Consider the following 24,673-nt stretch of genomic DNA (forward strand, 5'->3'; position numbering starts at 1 on the left):
CCTACTTCCCGGCTACCAATAACACATCTGGCCTACATTATAATTTAAGTCCCTTCTTATATTCAGCTGAGAACTTTAATTTAGGGGGTGTGATTATAGAGCAATGAGTCAAAAAAATAAAGTAATGAGCCTGGTTTTTCTGCAAACAGGGAGAGTTTATGGGTTGCCTAAGAATATCAGTCTAATTAATCTCTTACGTAATTTTTTTTTACCTCCATGGTTATTATCCACTTAACCAGCATTAGCTCTGAATATATAGCAAAAAATGAGTAGATAAGTGCTTCTTTCTTTATCAATAGTTAGATACCTTTGAAACAAATGTAGCAGAATTTCCAAATCCAAATAAAATGTTTCTCAAAAGAGTCCCCTTGGGATACGACACACTTATCTCACAACATTTCCTCGTACTTGAATCTTAGTTTGAAATGTTTCTTAAATTCATTGGAAAATGTTTGTTGAGCACCCACTACGCACCAGGCACTGTGTTCCGGGAATTTGTCCCTCAGGGTGGAGATGAGACCAGAAACGAGATACAGACAGAGCAGAAGATCAAGCACAGCTAAATGAGAAGGGAGGGAGCAGGGTGCAGCGGAGGGCGGAAGTAGGAAGTATTGGGAAGAGGGGCCCTGAGATGCTCGGGTGACCACGAAGGCCTCTCTAAGTGGGTGACATCCAAGGAAGCACCTAAGTGAATAAGAGAGCAGGAAGAAGCGTGTGGGAGGAGAGCACAGCGGCCATAGGCTTTAGGAGGGAGTGGCTCAGGTGTTTGAGGCACAGCAAGGAGGCCAGTATGGGGGCGGCGCCTGAGTGAGGGAAGTCAGGCTGGGACAGGTCCAGACACAGAAAGGACTTTGGCTCCTAGGCCAAGTGAGGTGAGAAGCCATTGCAGGACTTTGAACACAGGATTTAGATCTGACCAACATCCTAACAGGAATCACTCATAACTGCTGTGCTAAACACAAGCTCTAAGGGGGCCGGGGGTGGGAGTCGTGGGGAGTGGGGAACGGCCAGACCAGCCAGAAGGCCATTATAGAAGTTAAGAGACGAAAACTGCTTAGACAGGCTAAGTAGCAGCAGGCATGGTCTGAGAAGCAGCTGGATTTCAGATCTACCTTTTGAAAAGTGTTATCATGTAGGAAAATTCATTGCTTTCTCTCCTCCTCTTCAGCAGAACTTTGGCAGTTTTCAAAAATTAACACTACCTTTCTCGGAAGTTTGGATTTGTTTCCATTGAAGGAATTCCCAGTTATGTAGCTGTAGGCTCTGAGCACAGCCCTAGAACAGCAGTTCCAAAACCAATTCTGAAAACTTGCTATCAAGAAATAAACATCTGTCCTCCTTTGGGACAGTCTTCACTCCACTGGAGGTTGTAGAAAAGTTGGCATACATTAACAATATTTTTAAAAACTGGAGCCTTATTAAAATCAATCCAGGAAGTATATATCATGCCTGTTCGTATGGCGGTGAAGCAGGAAGAGGTAATAAAGACGCCCGCCCCGGGGTCAGCCACTCCATAATCATTCTTCGAAAAAGCTTTCTTCAGAAGAAAAGCAAGACACATCATGGCCCCAGCCCGCCATTGGTGCCCTTAGAGCTTCGATACAGCAAACACGCGGGGCACTGCAACCATGCCTTCTCCCCACAACCCTGCACTGCCCCAGTGATAACAGGAAATAGGTCAGGGGAGACCTCGTCCAACCAGAGATGACTGACAAAATCACAAGCCATCTCTAGGGGAAATACAACCCATGTTCTGGATGACACGCAGTAATGCGTCCCTCACACATCCAACGTGCCGGGCACTTTCCATGGATCCTCCTCGTGGTAACTCATTAGACAAGCACCAGTATCTTCATTTTATGATGGAAAACAGGCTCAGAAACACGAGTAATTGGTAAGAGCAAAAAGCTAATAACCAGAGGTGGAAGATGAACCCGGGGCCCACCGGCTGCAAAGACTCTCTTCTCTCCCGTGTGGAGCTGCGCATCGGGGAACTGAATGAGACCTCCATGAGCAGAACGAGTTGGAAATAGTATTTCAGGAGGCTCTGAAGCAAACTCCTGGGACAGCCATTGAGAACCTGACCCTGCGGCAGTAGAGGCCGGGCTGAGTTTCCATTTTTAAGAGATTCTGAGCAGATCATACATTTAAGAGACTGTTTCTTGTAAAATTTCAAACTCAGTGCTTTGGAAACGATAGGAATAATAATGATAGCAGCCACGGAGTAGACCTGCCTTGTGCTAGGGGTTTCCATGCGTTCTCTTTTTGCTTTCCAAAGTCCTGGCCAAGTAGGTGTTTTTACCCACATTTTCCTGATGGGGAAATCGTCTCATTGATGTGAACCCACACTGGCCCAAGTCCAGAGCCCTCAGTGTTCCTACTTGTATGGTAAAGTGGTCCAGAGCATGGCCTCTGGGGCCAGCCTGCCTGGGTTCAAACACGGTCTCTGCATGGCCTGGGCAAGTTATTTAACTTCTCTGTGCCTCAGTTTCCTCATTTATAAGGCAAAGATAAGAACCCACCTCATAGAGTTATATAAGGATTAAACGACTCTATTTAAAGCACTTAAAAAAGTGCCTAGCATACAGTAAGCCTGTGTTAGTGATGATTATCATTACTGTTACTGAGTTCTATTACACAAAGCAAACATGGAATTATTAATTACTATTGCATGGTTATCAACATTTCTTTGAATACAGTGGGGAACGACTACTATTCACATCACTTTTGGGGTCCTGTCTGCTCACAAGGTTAACAGACATTTGGTAATTTCATAACAATGTAAATGATAACGATCCGATTTTCTGACGAGGCAAGCATGTCATTCGATCAGTCTGAAAAAACCTGAGATAGTAACAGCCTTGTGCAAACAAAGTATTGATTATACATACCTCATGGCTTTTTTAAGTGGGTTACTTTACTGTATGTGTCTCCAATGTGGCACCAAAGTTAGGATCAGCATTAAGGGGACCGTATGCTGTAAAATTCTGTACAACAGGAGCAAAGTATAACTTTTTTTCTTTTTTTTTGGTAGCACTTTTTGCAAGTCTAATTGAACAGTCAGTTTTTTTGGCTGACCTCTTTTTATTTTACTTACCCTTGGGCTACATGAGAAATGAAAACCGACCTCTGTGTGTGTGTGCCCACGCACATGCATGTGTTTGGGGGTAGAAAAAGGGGGGGATTTTTATTCACCCCATTAGTGCTATGCTCCCCACAATGATAGGAACCTCACCCTTCATTCTGAAGCATTAGAGTCCCTTAAAAAGCAGGCCTAGACCATCAACCTTGAATTTGCATTGTAAAGCCTCAGGGGTAGGCATAATTTAAAAAAAAAAAAAAAAATTTTAACGTTTTATTTATTTTTGAGACAGAGAGAGACAGAGCATGAATGGGGGAGGGGCAGATAGAGAGGGAGACACAGAATCAGAAGCAGGCCCCAGGCTCTGAGCCATCAGCCCAGAGCCCGACGCGGGGCTCGAACTCACGGACCGCGAGATCGTGACCTGAGTTGAAGTCGGATGCTTAACCGACTGAGCCACCCAGGCACCCCAGGGGTAGGCATAATTTAAAATCTTTGGCAGAGATTTTATATGTATCAAATGTTTATTAAAAGTGGCTGGTGATTCACTCCTCCCTACTGAAATTTTTGCTTACTTATTTCACTTCACAAACATCAATTCATCCTTTCACCCCCAAATATGAAAAATCATTTAATATTTCCTGAATAGCTTAAAGCCAAAAGTAAACAGATACACATGACTTAGGATTCAGCCACTGTTTTATATATCCTTGCAAGTGATCTCCTAAAATGTGATTTCATCACCTTTGACAAATTGGTTACTGTCTAAATTCAAACTCAACCACGCATTAAAATCCAAATATCATAGCGCCTGCATGGCCCAGTCGGTTAAACATCTTCCCCTTGATCTCCGCCTAGGTTACGATCTCACGGTTCGTGGGTTTGAGCCCCGTGTCAGGCCCTGTGTCGGGCTCTGCACTGACACCCAGTGCTTGCTTGGGATTCTCTCTCTTCTTTCTCTGCCCCTTCCTCCCTCTCAAAATAAATGTTTCTTAAAAATAAAAATAAAATCCAAGTATTAAAGAAGAAGGTCAGAGAAAGCAGGAGGACGGATTTTACTGTATTCTTCTTTGTCAAAGTTCTAACAGAGTATTTTGTAAAGGGGGGGGGGATTTCCTCTTGTCAGGACGAAGGTGACCGAAGCTGGGTGTTCTACCTCCCTACGAAAGAGTGTCATTGCTTCTTCTAAGGTCACGGACAGGAACTCTAAGGTTCCTCTGAAATCCATTGAGCTCATTTCATCTCAGCACGTTTATCTTCTACTGACTAACAGGGACCCATCAGCAGATTGTGTTCTACCAAGCTACCTGGCACCAATCCTGGTGGCCTCATACCTGGTGGCCATGTGAAAAGGTGACATTTTTCTCCCGATGCTATGAGGTATGAGCTTAGTACATCACACTGTCTCCCAAAGAATTACTCTGCGTGATTTTGTCAGTGGTCGGAAGCTAACAAATTAGTCTGAAAAATAATCTGGAAACTGTCTTTGGCTGATAATTCTGTAGACGGCTCTTCTGCTTAGAGGAATCAAAGACTTTGAAGCCAAAATCTAAGAGAGGACATGGAAGGGAGCGAACTAATAGATGTCGCGTGCCCACTCTCCATCTGGCAGTTAGAAATGTTGCTTCATTTCACTCTTACAATAAATACCAAGCAAACCAGGATTATTACACAAACTTGGGTCACAATGTTCATGCCACTGGACACTCCACCGCGTTGTCTCACAAAGGGTGAACAGACAGCACAGATGTGGTCATCGAATCCCACGATGTTAGTGCGCACATTGAAACACCATAAAAGGGGTTCCAACACGAATAAAAGAAAATGCTGTGCATATCAACTACCCAAACCTGCTCCGATCTCAATCCAGTTTATTCAGATTTCCCTACTATAAATATTGTTGGGCTCAAAGGAATCTCTTGATTTCGATAGATGGCTCCACCCAAGGAGACCACCCAAGACATCAGGATGCCCCCCCGCAAATTCTCACAGCAGCCTTTTTGGAAGGAATGAGTCCTGAGGTATTTCTCTGGATCTTCCAGCTTTTGTTTTAAGAGCACCTTGGGTCTATCTCTATTAGTGGGAAGACTGTACTTTTGAGACATAGTGTCAAATAACCAATTGTTGTTTGAGGCCATGAAATTTTGGGGCAGCTTATTATTCAGCGAATGGATTGCCAAAACAGTCACAAAGGTACAAGTCTTATTATCCCAGAGGTGGTCAAGTTTGAAATGAGTAGTGTGAAAAGGGTGTGAGTCAGTGAGAGCAAGCTAGAAATATCTGAAAGCTCCAAGGTCCTCTGAAGTCAGTATAGCTATCTTAAGTATTGGTTGGTGGTCCCATGGGGCCATGAAGTCATGAATGCCCTTCAATAAGTTATAAATTTCTCAGGGACTCATTTCTTCGTTTGTAAAATTGGGGCTTTACCCCAGTCCAAGATGGCGGGTGCCCTGGCTCATGTTGGTGATACTCAATGTGAAGAATATTTCTCTCCTCTCTTTTCTCTCTCTCATAACTCTGGGCATGATTTTAATCATAAATATAGGAGCAAGCTAATCAAAGAAAGATGTGTTCAAATTTCCAAATGAGCTGAGAGCTATTCTAAATATTGTAGGTTCGAAGGGACTTCCAGAGCACTGGGGCTTTATCTGATCATATTCCAATAAAGGCTGCCTTTGGCATAAAGCTTTAAAAACATGGTAAGGGTCATTCCCATTTGGAAAAAGTTCAGTTTTTATCCTTTTTTTTTCCTTTTCTTTTTCTTCATCTATCAAAGGGCTTTATCTCTTTATTCCCTCTAATATTGGTGTATATTTGAAGTCATACAGTGATCACAACAGTATATGCTATTTAGAGTCTGTCAACACAAGTCAGAGAGAGCAGGAGGACAGTAAGGCTTTATTTTACCACCATTCATCAAAGTTCTGGCAGACTATTCTGTAGAGACAGGAGAGCAGTGACAACTCCGAGATCCTTTGCCAAGCTAAATATGACTTCCACGGAAGCTCGGGTGTCCTCACCCTCCCAGGCAAGGAGAATCAACAGATGCACAGCCCTGGACAAGTCAAGCTCTGAACTCACAGAAATGCTATCTTAGGCCCTTCTAGCCTAGTATTCCGACTCTAGAGAGAATACCTATACACATTTTATGATACAGAATGACCCCAAAACCCTTCCTGAAATCTGTGATTCCCAGTGGAGAATGATCATATCCAAATAACTATGAGAGCCTTTTCAAACCACATCTGTCCAGAAGCAGTTCTTTTTTTTTTTTTTTTCTCCAAGGAGAATCAGAATCTCCAGAAAAGGACTGTGGGAGTCCTTGCAAAAGCTCCCCGCTGCAGGACTTTCATAGTTGGGGGAGTGCCTGTGCACACACATGAACTTGCATGTGCACACACATAGACACACACATTCTCCCCCTGCACAAAACCAATGCCCTAAGGAATCCTAATACATTATCCATTCAGCCATCTGAACAGCCTGAGAACTTATTCAGTCACCCCACCCTTCTTCATCTAGGGAGCAGAATGTCAATTATGTGTCAATTAATACGGTAATCAAAGGGCATCTAGAAACTTTAGAGGCTTTGTTCTTCTGAAGAGTTGAGCTTTCCAAATAGCTAAATATCTTCCCATGTAAGCACCAAGCCTTTTTTCCCTCAAAATAACATGTCAAAAATTCTGGACATTAAACTCTCTGAAATTTTACTGCATGTATTTAGTTTCCTGAATATAATTTAGCCTCACCTTCATAATTCAAGGCTCTTATCATAAGCACCGATTTCCATACTGGGGCTGGAAAAGGGAGTTTACTCCCGAAGGCTGCAAAGGCCTCCAAATGGCTGCTAAAGGCAAGTGGAAAGTCGGAGAACAAGCCAATAATGGGACTCCAGATAAAGACACCACAGTAGACATCAGAAGGCCAGGGGGGATGCCACAGGTATAAGGACCGGCTGGGTGAGTTCTAAACAGGGTAAGATTTAGAGAAAGTGTCCTCAACAAGCATTGCATTCATTCTGTGACCTGACTTTCTGGGCTAGCATCACCAAGGTGCATGGGCAAAAATCTCGAGTCTAAAGCATCATATGCTCCCGTCAGAGTATCTCCCTCCAGCCCTCCCCTTCTAATTCAGTGCTTCTAATTTCCTGTGGTTCTAGAGATAACCAATCTGGTCACAAGTGAATAAAGGGCCAAAGACTGCCTTTCTGGTAACTCAGCTGTCTATGTATTTTGTGTCTTCTGTTAGGGTGTTCAGGAATCTCTGACTTACTTCCTAGACCTTGGCTGTGTTTCAGGAGGTTAGATTGCTGCCCCGCTGAATTCCAGATAGATAAGGAGTTGTTTTCTTCTTCACTTTTCCCCTAAAATTATCTCCTTCCAGGTTCCTGTGTTCAGTGACAGTGAACCCGCCCACACTCCCCCTCTTCATAAAACACGCTTCAATCTTTGGCTGTACCTTTTCCACCTGAGGACTCCAATCTGTGGATCTTATGGTCCATGGGATGGGGGCAGCAGGTGCTGCAGTAACTCTAAGAAGGTACACATCCTCTAAGAAATCACTAAAGACCTCTAAATTACCAGCCTCAAGGGACACATCCCTTCCTGGAGGTGAGATGGCCTCTGTGAGTAAGGCAAGTGATCAGTAATTCCACTCTCAGAGGCCACACCTCAGAGCACCGGGCCAAGGGCCAAAGAATGACAGCTTATGTTACAGGCAACAAAATGTAAGAGATCTTGCCTTCAGCTTACTGAAGGCAGGCAATTGAAACAGGGCCTGGGAGAACAATCCATGATGCTATTGTCCCTACCGAGAGACATGTGTGAGCGACTTAATTGAAAAAGAAGAAAAAAGAGAACAAGGAATCATATTCGTGTTTTTGTTGTTTGGAATCACCTTGCAATCTACCTGGCTATCCTTGACCTAACTTCTTTTTCAGAGAACCAGTCTTTGCTTTCTTTCCAAACATCAATCCACCTTCTAGCTGGCCTACTTTCTCTTATTGTTCTTCTATTCGAGCTGATACTGAGGCACAGACGGAGAGAAAGCACAGTGTGTGGTGACAAGTGAGCATCTGGGAGTCACAGCTGGATTGGTATTGCCACCCTGCCACTTTCTGGCTGTGTGATCCTGGCCAAGTGACTTACTTTCTCTGTGACTCAGTGTCTTTCCCTGTGGAAAGGAGAAAGGGCACAGTAATAGAAAGAATACCTTAAATGGGTGAATGTGGGGTCAAAAGGCACCAACTTCTCGTGATAAGATAGATAAGTCCTGGGGGGTTAATGTACAGCATGGTGACTATAGCTAACAATGCCGTGTCGTATATTTGAAAGTTGGTAAGAGAGTACATCTGAAAAGCGCTCACCACAGGGGGAAAAATGTGTAACTTTGTGAGATGATGGATGTTAACTCAACTTACGGTGGGAAACACTTTGCAGTATGTACGTCCATCAAATCATTATGTTGTTCACCTTAAGCTAATTCAATGTTATATTGCAATTATATTTCAATAGTTTCTGGAAAAGAAAAGAACACCTCATCATGCCAGCTTCACAGTATAGCTGTGAGTATTAATGGAGGCAATACTTGTAACATGTTGAGCTCCAGGACCCAGGAAGCTGACTCTGACACTATTCTAGGGGACAGGAAGCAATGGCTGCCCTCACGGTGCTCTCAGAACATGCATTAAGATTTGAAGCTCTCCAAAAACTAGGTCCTTGCGGATTCATTTTAAGAAGTAAGAATTATTTTTCATGAACACACATGTAAACTAGTACTTGAAGACTCTTTCCAAAACTTTAAAACTTACTGTCTGTGGGACGCCTGGGTGGTTCAGTCGGTTAAGCATCTAACTCTTGGTTTCTGCTCAGGTCACGATCTCACAGTTCATGGGTTTGAGCCCCGCATGGTGTGGAGCTTGTTTGGGATTCTCTCTCTCTCTCTCTCTCTCTCTCTCTCTCTCTCTCCCCATCCTCTACTCACGTGCTCTCTCATTCTCTCTCTCAAAATAAATAAATACAATTAACAAAACCATATTCTCTGCAATCTCATATACAACATTTATTACTATGGTAATTCCCCATTTTCATAATAAACACAAAGAAGATTCTCATCCAAATACTGAAGTTTCCAAATGCTTAGAATCCAGAACAACTAGAGGTTTCTGCATACAGATGCGATTCCTTTCTTTTCCTCAAGTAAGCCCTCTCATTAGCCATGGAGTCGTACAGGCCTCCTCCTTAGTGTCATGGTTCTCCTATCAGTTCTGAACACTTTTTGGCTTCCCCTCCCTCGAGTCTCTCCTCACCTCTCCTGAGCACCATCTATGCGGTTCCCTCAACAGGCCCCTTCAAGACTGTTTTTGCACAGGTCAGTCCTCTGTCAAGAATGATCGTCCCTCATCCTGTTTCAACAGATACTTCTCAAGGCCCCCTGCTCTAGAGTCCACTCCCTGGTGAAATCTCTCCAACTCTGCTCTCTACACACACTGTTCATACGACACAATGACACACTAAGTTCCCCAGGCACCGGTCTGCCTCCATCCCCAGACTCTGGGCTTTTAAACCAGTGCTTTAATATGTACGGATCACCCAAAGGCCTTGTGAAACACGTAGGTTCTGCTCCACATTTTGTGCATTCTGGTTTGGTGAGTCCGGGATGGGGCCTGAGATGCTGCTTCCCTCACAGCTTCTAGATAATGCTAATCTAGTGCCCTGCAATCCCCTTGAGAAGCTTTTAGGAACCTGAAATGTCAGTGACTTGGCACTTCTCCATCATCATCATCATCATCATCATCATCAACAACATCTTTTAACACAGCTGTCCAGCAACTGTACTTAAGGGAATGAGAGATGTCAGAGTGGCCTGAAATAATGCAGGTGAGGGGTAGACAGAGAATGGGGACAGGGATGCACTGGAGAGAGTGGGTAGAATCAGAAAAGGAAAGGAGACAGAATGAGGTTAGTGAAGAGGCAGGAGACAGCAAAGAGAGGAAGAAAAGGAAGTGAAAAACTACAGGAAGAGAGACGATAATAGGAAGGAGGGAAAAGGAAAAAAAAGGAGAAAACGATATCCATAGGATGAGAAAAAGAAGGGGGCACCTGAGTGGCTCCATGGGTTGAGCATCCAACTCTTGGATTCCTCTCAGGTCATGATCTCAGGGTTGATAAGCTCCAGCCCACATCAGACTCTGCACTGACAGCACAGAGCCTGCTTGGGGTTCTCTCTCTGCCCTTCCCCCTCTCGTGCTCTCTCTCTCTCCCTCTCAAAATAAATAAATAAACAAACATGAGAGAAAGAAAGAAAGAAAGAAAGAAAGAAAGAAAGAAAGAAAGAAAGGAAGGAAGAAAGGAAGGAAGGAAAAAAGAAAAGGAATGCCAGCTAACTTCTTCCCTTGGGGTGGAATTGAATCTACATTGTCTGACTTTCCAGATTGAGGGGTGGACTTCTGGACGCCATCCCTCCCAAGGGTGGGTACTCCAGCCATTTGTGCCATTGAAGAAGTGTGCTCAGACCTCCATCACTTCCTTCCAAAAGTTCTTCCTTCCAGACTGACTGTGGAATGAGCTGCCACTGGCAGAGTAATAGCAGATGAGAGCCTCTGTCAGGATTGTGCATGTACAGAGTGGTTGATATCAGCTCAGAAAATCTATGACCAAGACTTCAAACTGATTTTCCACCAAAACAACCCCCACAAAAGTTACCTGATACAGTTCGATCCTTTGTTCGGGCACTCTGGCCTTCGGGTTCTGTAAACGAAAGACTCTGAACTCCGCTTTCACCAAATTGGATGCATTCTTCTCCATCGCTGAGACGTCAAATCGGACAATTCTGAAGTAAGGTCTGTAGAAAGTGGGCGGGATGGCATCTGTAAAAAGTTAGGGCGATCATTGAAAATGAGAAAATCCATTGTTCTCTCAAAAAGACTGTGCAGCCTGAGATAGTCTCAAGAAAACATAAGGGATGTATCTACAAGAACCATTTAGTTTCCAATGGCCAATTTAATACCGTTAACAATTTAACCAGAAAAAAAATAAAATAAACATGTGCATCTGGTTACAGGGGCAGCAGATTAATAGAGATTAACAAACCACTTCCAACTCCATTTGAGGGCATGCAGTTAACCCTATCCTTTGAAAGTTGACAGCACAGTGGAAAATCCTAGATGGTTCTGAACTGGATCAAGATCTTGACAGTTGATGCCTGGAGAGAGCTGTTGGGCTTGCATACGCTGTAATCAGATGTGCCAAGAAAATAGCTCCTAATGGCCAGCAGTTTGCCCATGTATTTTTTTTTTTTTCTTGAAGTTTTGGCATCCAAATACTCTACTCTATCCAGGTTCATGTATTGCCTCTTTTCTGTCTTCAATATTTTGGTTTTTCCCACACATATGACCAAACGCACCCTCTAGTTAAGTCAGGGTGAGAAAAACTGAATTCACAAAAACTAAACCCCCAAATTGGCTGTATCAGGTCCAATCTTAAAATTCTTCACTTAACATAACGTCCATTGGTGGGAGGGAATCCCGGCTAATGAAGAGAAAGAATCGGCCCCACTTTGTTCTCTTCTGAGCCATGGAAACCACAAAGATGCTGATGGCACACAACAATTTCAAGTTCATGGGTTGCTAGAGTTTTCACTACTGTTTTGGAGTAATCTGCCGTTGCCTTTGAATGCGCCACTGGGCTGCACCAACAAACCCAACGGAGGTCCTAATTCTCTCCACGTGTTTCACACCCAGCACCCATTTATTGAGCACGTACACTGGGCAGCCCACGTGTTACAGATGTCTCTACGATCCTCTTCTATAACCTTCTGCAAACGTTCTCTCATTATTCCGGAATGCTCCGTCCAAATCTTGTAGCTCCATTACTTTCTACCCTACTTCTCAACTATGTAGCTTCATTACAACATAATAATTCACAGTTGTTTATGGCTTTTTACAAGTGCTTTTATTACTTCTGTGTTATGTTTGTTTATTTTGCTTCCCCCCAGGAAATTTTAAGAATCTTGAGGGCAGAGACCATATTTGTCAGGTCTTCCCTATTCCACATACCTAGGGCAGGGCCCTGCACACATGGAATTCACCAACTACCCACTGTTTGTATAGTTGGTCATCAATGGGAGTCTTGAAAGACTCAGGCATCTGGCTACTGGCAAGACTAACTTCTTATTAAATAAATGAGCCGTCTTGCCAATCTTAAAATAGAAATAAATACCTTTCGTGATTTCTTGGGAAATCCGTGCCCTGACGATTACACTGGGAAAAAAAAAAAAATGCTAGGAACACACCGACATTTGCTGATCTTAAGAGCCCAGCACTTTTTTCCCTCAAGGGGGCTTTCCCCCGTGCCCTTCCCCACGTCCTGTGACTCTCAGAAAGCTGTTCATGGGGAGGCAGTGGACTCCAAGCCACGTTCTGCCCGATGACTGCTTCACACACGCCTATGTGAATTGAAGCTTTGTAGCTCGTGAGCCAGGAGCCTCAGAAACAAACAAACAAACAAAATAAAACCCCAAAAATCTAAAGCATCCCGGTGTCAGAGAAAAGGAAGTATTCATGCAGACACAGTGATGGCCCACTGCATCACTACCGTGAGTTAGCTGGTGGATGGTTTTCAGGCAGACAAACATTCGTCCAGGCAGCCAGGATTTTGGAGCCCCCTAGCACTGCAATTTGAAAAGGTAGCTGCTGGGAAGAAATCGATCTTTCTCTCCTCTGGAGCATGCCCACCCCAGGTGACTGGACAAGCTGGTACTGGCCTGACCAGCTCAGCTGAAAACCGGCCAGATGCCCAGGCAGAGAAGCTGGGGCGAGGCTGGAGCCAGGCTCTCTGGCTTTCTACACCCTCTAGTTTGGCCAGAACCTTCCACAGGCCTAGTGGCTGCATTCTGCCTTCCCGTTAGACAGCAGAAGCTTCAAACATGCTTTGAAAGAGCATCCTGAAAGAGCAAAACTAATTCAGCGCATTTCCTGTCATTAGGAAGAATAAACGTCCTGGGTGTTCTCCCCCCCCCCCCGCCCCCACTCAGTGGAACCCCACAGGCCAGCTCTCCTTCCCCAACCGCCCATCTTTCACACCCACCCGCCCCAATCTTATCCTTCCATCAAGTTTGTAAATAAGTGCTCTTGAGATTTATTTTTATTCTCTTTTGTGTTTATTAAACTTTGAACCACTTTCTTCCCTTTCTGGTCTTCTGCCCAAACTCACTCTTTCTTTTTATGGCTGCTTTGGACCATGAGGTCAATTTTGTTTCTTCTTCTTCTAAGCAAATCGTCCAATGATCCTGTCCTAGGCTTTTGAGCTTTGAAGGGGCGTTTGCAAATATTTACAGGGGTAGCTTGATTAGTTAAGTGCAGCTGTTCTCTGCTCCCTATACGTTGGCAAACAGCCTTCCTCTCCTCTGGCTATTAAAACCAGTTATTTGTGTTCCAACTCCCTGGTAATACCAATCTGAGTGTTTTTTGTTTTGTTTTGTTTTGTTTTGTTTTTTTGGTGCTTGATTGAGAAGGAGAAGGAGTCAATGCACCAGGTGACATGACGGCCCAGCAGCCCCCACCAACGACTCTGCTTTGCTCTTGTCACCACAGTGAAGGGACCAGGCCAGGAGGAAGCAGCAGCCTCCCCCACACCCCCTGCTCCAGCGCATGAGAGCACGAGATCATTCGGTAAAGATTGTTGACCAAAGAACTGACTACCGCTTCCAAGGGCCGCCTGCAGCTGTCCCCTGCTGTCATCTGCTATGGGTCACCAGCCCCCTGCCCGACGGAGGAACTTGAATGACTTGGCATATGTTTCTACAATTGAAAAAAAAAAAAAAAGGCACAGCAAATTGCTCGGGCCTCGTCTGTGAACCTACCCTTACCTCATAAAAGCTTTTGGATGCGTGGTGTGGGGAGAACAGACAGTGGCCCATCTACGCCCAGCCGGGAGGCAGCAGGCTCGCTCCCCGGGCTCAGGGCGCAGAGCGACAGGGTAGGTATTTAATGGCTTGTGCAGCCCTGATCCACCCACTTAGCCTTGGAGGGATGGAGCTTTTTCCTCTGCATTCTCCAAGAACTCATTTCCCCCTTTGGAATGGGAGTTCTCCCCAAAGTCCTCTGTAATTCCAATCCCAGTTCCTATTCCATCGCCAGGTGGTCAGGTACTTGGGCTTGACCCTTGCCAACTTACCCACACTCACATCCTGCTTGGCTCTTCCCTCTCAATTTCTGACCCACTTTTTTTTTTTTTTTTTTTTTTTTGGTTCAATCAAATCGATTTTCCTGCAACCCTTTGGATCAGACCACCAGGCTGATTCTGCCCCTCCTCCCGGGCTCTCCTGTGTGCCTGCCTCTCAGGGAAAATCTTACGCATGGGAGATTCCAGAATGACATCAAGCGAGTGGTGTTCCCCTCACCTCAACCCTGGCCACACATCCTTACCGAAACAAATCTTGTGGAATGGACAGAGGGGAAAAAAAATGAGGAAATCTAACTAGCTATTAATTTACAAAGTAACAGTGCACAGAAAGCCTAATTCTAGCACTTCATCGTAAGCTGCTTTTTATAAGCATTGTACATTGACTTGTTATCTGTTCCAAATGATTCATTATTAGCTCGTTGTATATTATCTTCTCCATAAGTAACCACTTCAAGTTCAGGAACATTTACTTGCGATTCTTTGGTTCTCCACAGCCCAGGGCTGGCTTCATGGATATGGGACCAGTACAGTTACACAGAGGCCCCATGCTCAGAAAAGCCTGACACTGAAGTTTAATGCTCTATGCTCACCATCGTGAAATCCTTAATAATTTCATCTTTGAATGTCAGTTTTAGAAGTTAAGTCTGATGGGATAATGAAACAGGGGCAGGGGACATAAAACTTCGGCCCATATGCTATCCCACCTCCCATGACCTGCAGGCTTCCCTAAGATTGGTCTTTGGCCTCCTACCACTCACCCCCTGGTGCCCCCAGCCTCACCTGGGAGAGTCAGGGTCATGTACACATAACCAAACTATCTCAGGGCAGCTGCCAGGCTGCCCCCACCCGAGGCTGGCAGTGTTGCAGAGCATTCAGAGGGCAACTCTGGCCCACTCTTGATCCGGGGTACCAAGCACGTCACAGAGTTTGCAATCTTATGGGTCGAAGTGGTGGTCCCATAGGAAGGGAGATGCCAGGTTCAGTGTGGCATCAGCCTGGTAGCTGGAGGCAGGGGGAACCCAGCTGCCCAGCACCAGGGTAGTGGACAGGGCCCCCAGTGCCTGTGAGCCTGCTCCCACTCTGGGAGCATCCCCATACCAAGGGAAGCACGACATCAAAAAGCACATGGAGGGGTGCCTGGATGGCTCAGTCGGTGAAGCGTCCAACTTCGGCTCAGGTCACGATCTTGCGGTTTGTGAGTTCGAGCCCTGCGTTGGGCTCTGTGCTGATAGCTCAGAGCCTAGAACCTGCTTCGGATTCTGTGTCTCCCTCTCTCTCTGCCCCTCCCCTGCTCGTGCTCTGTCTCTGTCTCTCTCTCTCTCTCAAAAGTAAATAAACATTTAAAAAAAAAAAGAGCACATGAGGGGCACCTGGGTGGCTCGGTCTGTTACGCATCGGACTTTGGCTCAGGTCACGATCTCATGGTTTGTGGGTTTGCGCCCTGCATTGGGCTCTGTGCTGACAGCTCAGAGCCTGGAGCCTGTTTTGGATTTTGTGTCTCCCTCTCTCCCTGCCCCTCCCCTGTTTGTGCTCTATCTCTCTCTCATAAATAAATAAACCCTTAAAAAAGTTAAAAAAAAAAAAAAAAAAGAAGAAGAAAGAGCACATGAAAACACCACAACGGGTCAGGAGAGAGGAGAGAGAGAGAGCATGGAACAAAGGGAAAAGTTTTACATTTTAGAACCTTCAATAGTGTCTCTTCCCTGCTTTCTAAACAAGAGGCCCCACATTTTCATTTTGAAGAGTGTCCCACACATTTTACAGCTAGCCCCACCACAGTGAAATAGAGATATGGCATCTTAATGCAATGAGGGACCTTTAAGGACATCTGAATTCTAATCCCAAGTCATCCAGAACAGGCTATATGGCAACAAGGACATTATTTGGCTTTTCTGAATCTGTTTCTTCATCGATACGATTAAAGTAATTGCCTAGATCACACGCATTGAACCGTGTGGTCAAGATTACGAGAGTAAGTAGATGGAACATTTGAGCACTGGTCCTGCACTGATGTCACCTCAGAAAGGTCCCTTCCTGTCCCCTTTCCCATTCTGCAGCAAAGCTGTCAAGCGGCCATTGGGCCTTCCCTGAATAAGCGCAGGGAGACTAACACCGAGAAGAGAAGGGAAGAAGCAGAAGGCGCTGAGTGTACTGGCATTTGGTCAAGGACTCTACCGGAGTCATCCAGAGTTCCCTCGGACTCTCCTCCACCAGCCTTCCGTATTCCACCTGATTTACTGAACCCTGACATCAGAAAGGTGACAAGAGAATCTTTCTTCTCATCAGACTTCTCTGCCTCAAGCTAGTCCACGATGCTCATAATAGGAGTACTAAAAAAGAAAAACTAAAAAATTTTAAAAAAAGAAAGGTGAGCAAAAAACAAAATCCGAGGAAGGTTTTCGAACATCACCAGCATGTGATGAGCTCTGACAAAGAATGTGGATTTGGGGCCTGAAAGAAATACCCCCAAGAATGTCCAGAGCTCAGCCTTTAGGGAGGCAATGCCTCACTCACCCAGCTGTTTTTATTTCCAACTAGTTTTGTCTTCTTGCCCCAGGCCTTCGCCAATTACCTGAACCTTAAATACAAGCGAGTCTCCCCCTCAGAGAAAAGGCTGCAAGAGGCCTAGAGAGCAGTCCAGGCCCCTGATGGTTAGTGGGTGTGGAGTCTCAGTTTTCAAAGCGTGGGCATGGGGTAGTGGCACCCACAATTCATCAATCTCCCTGGGCGATGCTTATGTTCCCTAAAGTCTAAGAACCACTGAAATGAAGGACAGGGGAAGAGAGATCCACACAGAAAGACAAAGGAGCACCTAAGGTAGATTTTTAAAAATTTTTTGAAAGCACTGATCATCTCCCAACATACTTCTAAAATTAAAAATATTAATTAATTGGTCTATTATTTATTATTTATTTTTTCAATGTTTTATTTATTTCTGAGAGAGACAGACAGAACATGAGCCGGGGAGGGGCAGAGAGAGAGGGAGACACAGAATCCCAAGCCGGCTCCAGGCTCTGAGCTGTCAGCACAGAACCTGACGGGGGGGGGGGGGGGGGGGGGGGGCTCAAACTCATGAACCACAAGATCATGACCTGAGCCGAAGTAGGTCGCTTAAACGACTGAGTCACCCAGGCGCCCCAATGAGTCTATTGGTTTTTTTTTAATTGTTCATTTCCATAAATTGTCCATTTATATTCCTGGAGAATATAAACTCCATAGACTGATCTTTGTTTCGTACAATGAAGTATCCGAAGTATCTAGGAAAGTACATAGAATGTAGTAGTTCAATAAATAATTTAGAATGATTTTTTTTTAAAGGAAAAAGGAACATCTAGACTTTCTTAAGAAGAAAAGTTATTTATTTGGAGCATCTATATTTTTGGTCAGGCATGACAGAAAAAAAGAGTAGGATGGAGAAAAGACACAATTGCAGCAACATGAGATTTTGAGGCTCTTATTATAGAAAAATAAAATCCCCCCATAGTTTGCACTAATTGTCTACCTTGACTACACATTTCAAACTAAAGAACTTTGAAAAGAAGAATGCCTGGGACCCGGCCCCAAAGACTGTTTAATTAATTGGACTCGGAGTGACTTTTCTCAGCTCCTCAGACGATTCTCAGAGACAGGAGCGAGAGCCCAATCCCTTAAAAAGGAACTGATAATACTGAGCTTGAAGAAAATTCAACTTAGAGACACCAGAAAGATTCCAAGTATCTCAGGGGCTTGCACATGGGAAGTTCTTACTCTCCAAAAGGGCAGGGAGGTCATAGTTTGGCTCAACATACAATTTTTCTAATAATTTAGAAGAGGTTTTAAAAAATACACTGTCCTTCTGGGTTGGGAGCTCTCACCTCACTGGAAGAATCCATTTGGTTGCAAGCTGAAAGATGCAGCGGGGTGTCTTGGGTCCGGTGGCAGGTTGAACTAGATGGCCACCCAGGTCACCTGCTGCTCTGCCATCACATCATTCTCGTGTTCATGTTCTCCATGCATGAAACCTCCAAAAATTGTTTTCCTTCCCTAAATTCTGCATTAGATGATCGTCACTCACCGCCTGAGTCGGAATTACCTGGGTTGGCGGGGGATTTATTATTATCGCTGTCTGGCTCTATCCCCCAGACCCACCATCATTTCAGATGGTTCTGTTTTACATTCAGGTCTGGGAGCATCTGCCCTAGACTATGGTCCAACCACTAAAAGTTGGCCGGCCTTCCCTTCTCGTTACTCAGTGTCGTGAACTAGCCAGGGATGAATAAAATATGTCCATCACCATCCACACCCTAAGAAGAATGGCCTGGTCTCACGATAGCCTCAGAATTCTGTTTCATGACCCTTCCCATTTTATAATAGCTTTATATACTTCATTTCTGCTCAGAGGGTGCTTTTTTTTTTTTTTTTTTACTTTGATTTTTTTTAGAAGGAGGGTGCGTGTGCACATGCATACAGAGTGGCGGGGGGGGGGAGGGGGGTTGGGGCGCAGAGAGAGAATCTTAAGCAGGCTCCACGCTCGGCATGCAGCCAGACACGGGGCTCTGTCTCACAACTGTGAGATCATGACCTGAGCCGAAATCAAGAGTCGGATGCTCAGCCGACTGAGCCACCCAGGTGCCCCTCAGAGGGTGTTTTTAATCCCCATTTCACAGGTAGAGAAATTAAAAACAAGGGGAGTGAAATAGCTCTTGGCTAAGGTCAAGGTGAGCCTGGCCATTCAGTCAATATCACTGGCTTTTCATTATGATGCCTGCCTTTTTTGCAAAGGAGTCCCTTGCCGGGAAGGCATGAATACTACCCTGGGCAGAAATACCCACACGGGCATTGGAGCAGAAAGTCGCTCCCTTCCCACTAGAGATCAGCTCGACCTCGCCTTAAAGGTCAAGAAAGTTCAATGCAAGATCAAATATTTTCACTGATACTCCTTAAAAGAATGTCCCTGATTTGGAGATCCTGGGGGCCTGCTCGGTGTGAATGTTTCCCTATGAGACGCTCTTTGCTAATACCAGTATTGTCCAGGATCTTACGGACCCCGTAGAGCTGTGCCTGGGGGCCGCAGCCCCACTACCCTTACCCCAAGCTCCTCGAGTGAACACAACGAACTCCTCACCTCCCTCTCCAGAAATGACCACTTTTCCTGCAGGTCTGCAGGAACTGGCCCGGACTCCCGACATGCTTAATGAGCATAGCAGCCCCTCATTCCTGACACCCCCCAGCTCTGAGGGAAGCAGTCTGGGGTTCACTAGACATCCCCCGGAGCGCGGCAAGACAAGCGACCCACTGAATGGTTGGAGGGCAGTAAACTAGCTTCTATTTGCGCGCGCACAGACACAGCCAGCAAGAAACCAAGACAATTGCGTTCTGGGGTTTTCTGAGATTTGTCTTGGCACACCGGCTATGGATTTTATTTCACTACCACATCCCAAACGCTGCTGACATTCAAGTCACAGCAATTTAACACAAAACGACTGAGAAATAAACAGCGCATCAGCGGTGGTTTCTGATTTTCTCTCCCGGCCATCCGTCCTATTAAATGTAACACAGCACCAAAGCATCTGCCATTTAAGGGGGGGGGGAGGGGGGGGGCGTCTCCAAGACGGGGACAGTGTCTCACTCGACATGCTGTTGGCATCTGCGAGGCTAATTGTGTCAGCATCGGCTTACGTGACTTGGCCTCCGCCTCACTGCTATTTGAGACCGTGCGCACCGTCAGCCCGAGTGTTCGGGCCCCTTCCCGCACAGGGCAAAAGCGGTAAGATCACAGTGGTGCCGGCCCACGGTGGTGGGTTTTCTTGAACTGTGGCAGACACGGGGTTTCTAGCGTCTGCTCCCCAGCTTCCATCAGGCTCCTAAAACCCCGCCTACGTGGAACCGCCTCTTCCGTTTCAATCCCTCCACGCTTCTCAACCGTCACGGTCAGGGCTACGTCGTCGGAGACGCGTGTAGGGCCTGCTGGGCGTTAGCGGTAAAATCCATGCCTATGGAAAGGGGCGGGCCAAGCGGCGCTGCCGAGAGGCCAGTGGGTGACAGAGAAGTATCACAGACAGAGTGTGGCCAGGGCTCCTGGACACTCCTCTGTGGGCAGGCATCCCGTGAATGCAGCATCTCCTTTTCGAGTGACCTCACAATGGCAGGCTGCCCTCATGGTTGCAACGGGCGTTGGTGGCGCTCTTCTCTGCCACTGCCTCATTCTTTAAAGCATATAGAGCTCTCTTGGTTTGGCTTCCTTCCTTCCTTCCTTCCTTCCTTCCTTCCTTCCTTCCTCCTCTCTCTCTCTCTCTCTCTCCATTCTTACCTCCTCTCCTTCCTTTGCTCCATTTTCTCTCTCTGCTCTTGCTTTCTTCTCTTCAATGTGTGCTTTTTATTCTCCCTAGATATCTAGGGGGCAAAATAGTCATGATTTTGGTTCCTTAATGGCGCTTAGAGAAGCCAGTGACCCCACCACGTAGTTATCCATACAGCTATTCTAGAATTCAGCAACTGCTCCCAACAGGGGCAACTGGGGAAAAAAAGGCAGTATGGGCTGACTTCACTAACAAATTAAACTTGGAAATTTAGTAGGTCAACCTTAATCTCTTCATGGATCAGAGGCACGCTTTTAATCTCTTTTTACAGACTGAGAAACCGAGGAGCAAAATCTTTCCAGGATTACACCAAACGTTGACAAAATATGGATTAAAATGCACAATCTTAGGCATTCTTGTCCATCCCTGCAAAGAGAGCCTTCTTATCCCCAAACTTCAACATCCCCCTTTCCAGAAACTACCGCACTTTCCCCTGCAGCTCTATAATGCTTAGCGTGGATTTTCAACATGGTTAATGAGTGCAGTGGCTCTTTCCTAGGCTGAAAACCTTTCTCTGGTCTTTCTAAAAGTATGGCAGGGATGCATATCATGGCCAAAGCATGTCTGGTTCCGCGAGCTTCTGTCTGTGTTTGCTGTAAGCTTCTTGCTTGTGGCCGAACCTCTCTGTCAGGCGATTGCCTAATTACTTTGGGGCGCTGTGCTGATCTGTTACTGCTCTGCCCTGAAGCTGAGCTAATAAGCCGCGAGGCACACCCTGCTAGGATTGCAAGCTAGTTACCAACTTCACCAAGTAACATGGGCTATTATTACGAACGTATTAAATTCATGGCTTGGGAGTGAGTAAATATAAAGAGGAATGGATGGTCTGGATTATCCAGTTTGGGAGAAGGAAAACAAATACGGCCAACATTCTATCTCTCTGCAACTCTTCACTGCACTTAGACATGAAGTGCAAGTCTGGCGCCTGTCAGGGCCTCTCTCGGTGTTGTTGGTACCTAATACCTCTTACTGCAGTGTTCTCTCCAAGATGAGACCAGACCGTAGCTTCCAGAACTCCTCAGTGACAGAGAACCCAAACTTCAGGCAGATGGCCTCCTACGATCTCTGGTGGCTCCAGTTGCCCCAAATCTCTCCCCTATGCTGGGCTGAGATCTGCGTGCTCACAGCCCTTCCCGAAGGATCCAGTTCTGCTACACGAGATGATTTACTTCCTTTCTGCTTGACTGTGCTCAGAAATTTTGAAGCCAGTTCTGAAGTCTCCCCGCCCGTATTTCTTTCCTTTTCCAAGCAAACATCCTCACTTCCTTTCATTATTTTTCACGAAAGCCTTTTACTTTCGTGGATGGTTCCTCTTTGTTCCAATCTTAAACTCCTATCCTTCAATCTGAACATAATCCCCAAGGCAGAACAGAGGAGACCTATCACCTCCCTTACTGTGGGAGTTACATTTTTTTTTTTTTAATTTTTTTTTAACGTTTATTTATTTTTGAGACAGAGAGAGACAGAGCATGAATGGGGGAGGGTCAGAGAGAGGGAAACACAGAATCTGAAACAGGCTCCAGGCTCTGAGCTGTCAGCACAGAGCCTGACGCGGGACTTGAACTCATGGACCGCGAGATCATGACCTGAGCTGAAGTCGGCCGCTTAACCGACTGAGCCACCCAGGCGCCCCGAATGCATCCCAACAATAAGTTATCCTTGCTCTCTTTTTTTTTTTTTAACATTTGCACTCATATTTTCTGTGTGTTTTTAATGCATAATAAATTACAAGTCTTGGGTCTTTTCCATACAAACTGTTTTACAGACGCCATTGTCTTATTTCTTACACCCCGAGGCTTTGTGTGTGTGTGCGAATTTTACAATCATTCCACCTTTCTTCAAATACCCCTACTTATTTGACTTGATTCCTCATTTCAGGTAGGCTGAGATGGATTTGAAATCTGATTTGGCAAGCCTGTGCATTCATTTGTTAAATGATATTGCAGAGGACAGAATCTTAAAATCAGAAAGCCACTTGGCATATATTTCATCAAATCCCCTACATTCACAGGTCATGAACAAAGTTCCTAAACTTTGCTTGGGTGAATACAGACGTGAATCTGTTCTAGAACTTCTTCCTTTGAGGTGTCTCCGCTGTGGCAGGCATCATCACTGTGCCACTCATCTCTGTGGGGACAGCCAAGTGCATGGGAAGGGGCCCCCCCGATGCCACACAACCACCCACTTAGTGCCACAGAGGTTTCCGTCTGCCCAGTGGCACAGTTTGCTCAAGGCGGATCAGCAGGCCAGCTGTGTCCAACTGCAGATCACCAAGTAAGTGGCCAATGGGACACAGCTGAGGAAGGTTCTGGAACCCACCTCACCGCAGAATGCCGATCTTCTATGAATCAGCACTCTGAGGTTAGTTTCCAAAGCTGCATGGAAGTTCTGAATTGTTCTTCGTGCTGAACGCCAGCCCTGGATCTCAACTATAACAATGGTAGGGAGTAAGAATTGCTTTGAAGGAATTTTTAGTTATCAGATATTCTTCTGAGTATTTCAGAAGATGGCCACTCAGTACCTTGCGAAAAAATATTAGAGTTTCAAAGGATGGTGCTTTCCTTGGGTTGGTAGATGTATTCAGTAAGGGTGTGTACTCTTTCCCCATCCTGTTTGTACTGGCAACACAGCTATGGGCAATTAAGATATGGGACCATACAGGAATTATAGGAATCCAGATTAAGTGCGGCGTGCATGCGTGCTGGAATGGAGCCGCGGGTGTTAGGCGTGTTTTAAGAAATCGTGTGTTCATTTGGGTGCTAAGCAACTTTCTGTTCAAGGAGGGGCCACCATTTTGCGGGAGGAGAAGAAACCATCTTTACAACAGGAAATCTCCATGGCAGAACTAGAGCCACAGCTGAGTACTTTAAAATGTTGAGTATGGTTATTTTTATGTAAGTGTCTGAGAGCAAGCCCAATGGGTTTAGCGTCAATCCCATGATTCGGGTGTACAGAGGCTATAAAATATATGAAATTTAGCCTGCTCTTAGGGACTTAGAACTGATGGAACAACAAGATCCAGGACGTCCAAAGAGTTAATCCAACCCATCACTTTCTTTTATACCCCCTGCAAAGATGGAAGGGGGGCTGCAATTTTGAGAAGAGAGAGAGAATTCTTAAGAAGAAGAAGAAGAAGAAAAGAGGGTTCTCCTCTTTAGGAAAGCCTAATCTGACAGCTCTCTAATTTTTCTTTGTTCCAGAAAACATCAGAAGTCTTTCTGACAAAGGGTCAAAAACTCAGGTGGTTTCTGAAGCTTTCTCTATCTACTCTGTTTTCTCACGGCACAGGACAGATGCTTCTCCTCAGTTCCCAAGTCAGCGGCTCTCCTCCACTTCCTCAAAAAGCATTTACTAAGTCCCCTTTAAAGAAGAGCTCTTTGAACAAGGGCTGGTGCTTCTTAAATGAAAGCAAACAGAAGTCCCAGAGAACCGGAGTGGTATCTACTCACGTGCTTAACCAGAATAAAATAGCACACGAAGGTAAAGAGATTGGGTATACAAAGGTAGCAGAGGGCTACATAACGTACATCCAAATGTACCTTAAAGTCAGTGGAATAAATGTTGCCATGTTAGGGGGAGTGGGTTATGCCTTTTTAGATGCCTATTTCTTGTCATTTTGCACTGATTTCTATTAAGCTGCTTTTTAAATGGAGATATAATTGACATATAACATCATATTAGTTTCAGCTGTAACTTGAGACCATTTTAAAAGGCTAGACAACATATCTGAAAGACTTCCCTGGGTCTTATCTCCATTATTATTGCTGAATAGCTATTTTTTAGTGCCAAGAGCAGAAACATCTTCCTCTAAAAGCACAGCAGCCCGGGGGTGCCAGTGCAGAGAAGGGGCCAAGATGCAGAAAGGGACTGATGTTCATTTCAGGCAGCCACCTTGGGGACCGTGATATACCATGACCTCTGTTAACTGGGACTCTGAGGAGGAATGAGACAGAGAGAAGCAGGAAGAGACTCATGTCCCCCAGTTTCAGCAGGAGATGTGCAACCTCTTAGAACCCTCTGCTCTCTTCCATGGTGGGGAGGGAGAGACTGATCACAGGCAGCTGCTGCGG

The 24,673-nt window shown here is 45.4% G+C and overlaps 1 protein-coding gene across 3 annotated transcripts in view; it reads right to left on the minus strand.

Annotated features, from left to right (window-relative positions):
- Positions 1-24,673, minus strand: part of TGFB2 (transforming growth factor beta 2) — an 82,422-nt gene that overhangs the window by 21,410 nt on the left and 36,339 nt on the right. For all 3 annotated transcript variants that reach the window (XM_019465644.2, XM_019465645.2, XM_019465647.2), the window contains one exon: positions 10,786-10,949. In XM_019465644.2, the coding sequence (XP_019321189.1) occupies positions 10,786-10,949 (164 nt within the window). The remainder of the gene's footprint in view (positions 1-10,785; positions 10,950-24,673) is intronic.

This window comes from Panthera pardus, unplaced genomic scaffold, assembly GCF_024362965.1.
Source record: "Panthera pardus isolate Hobbes unplaced genomic scaffold, ASM2436296v1 HiC_scaffold_21, whole genome shotgun sequence".
Taxonomy (NCBI): Eukaryota; Metazoa; Chordata; class Mammalia; order Carnivora; family Felidae; genus Panthera; species Panthera pardus.